General features: G+C 40.2%; 1 protein-coding gene across 1 annotated transcript; it reads left to right on the top strand.

Moving 5' to 3' along the window:
* Positions 1 to 39: 39 nt before the first annotated feature.
* On the top strand, positions 40 to 562 carry LOC121940501 (taste receptor type 1 member 2-like; the record flags this gene model as incomplete). The annotated part of the gene is made up of 1 exon (XM_042483270.1): positions 40 to 562. A coding segment is annotated over one exon (523 nt), but the record flags the coding sequence as incomplete, so codon positions are not given.
* Between the last annotated feature and the right edge of the window lie 40 nt (positions 563 to 602).

The following is a 602-nucleotide window of genomic DNA, read 5'->3' on the forward strand; positions in this document are numbered from 1 at the left end:
AAAGCAATAAGAAATTTTCTATTTCTCTTTTAACAGGTCAGTTATGGAGCTGCAAGTTCAGTCTTTTCAGGAAAACAGAATTTCCCCTCTCTCCTGCGTACAGTGCATCCCAATAAAGACGTAATTAAAGTGATTGTTAAGCTTGTGCAACACTTCAGCTGGCGCTGGGTTTCTTTCCTTTACGTTGATGATGACTATGGCAAAGATGGCCAGGACTTGTTCATCAAGAGGATTAAGGACACTGAGATCTGCCTTGCATACACCAAAAGCCTGAATCAATCTACAAATCACTCTCAAATATTCAAACAAATAGAAGCACAGAGGATAGGTGTCATAATTGTTTTTGCTCCTGAATGGACTGCTGAACCTCTCATTGAGGCAGCAATAAAACTAAATGTCACAAAAAAAGTGTGGATTGCCGGGGATGCATGGTCCTTAAACAAAGAGATCCCCAAGAAAAAAGGCATCAGAAACATTGGAACTGTACTCGGGGTGTCTCAACCAAGAATGACAATACCTGGTTTCACTGATTTCATTCATTCTTCCAGAAGCCAGACTCATTGTGAAAAGGCAGAACAAAACATGCTTTGTAATCAGGTTTG

The sequence above is a fragment of the Plectropomus leopardus genome, unplaced genomic scaffold, assembly GCF_008729295.1.
Source record: "Plectropomus leopardus isolate mb unplaced genomic scaffold, YSFRI_Pleo_2.0 unplaced_scaffold88561, whole genome shotgun sequence".
NCBI lineage: Eukaryota > Metazoa > Chordata > Actinopteri > Perciformes > Serranidae > Plectropomus > Plectropomus leopardus.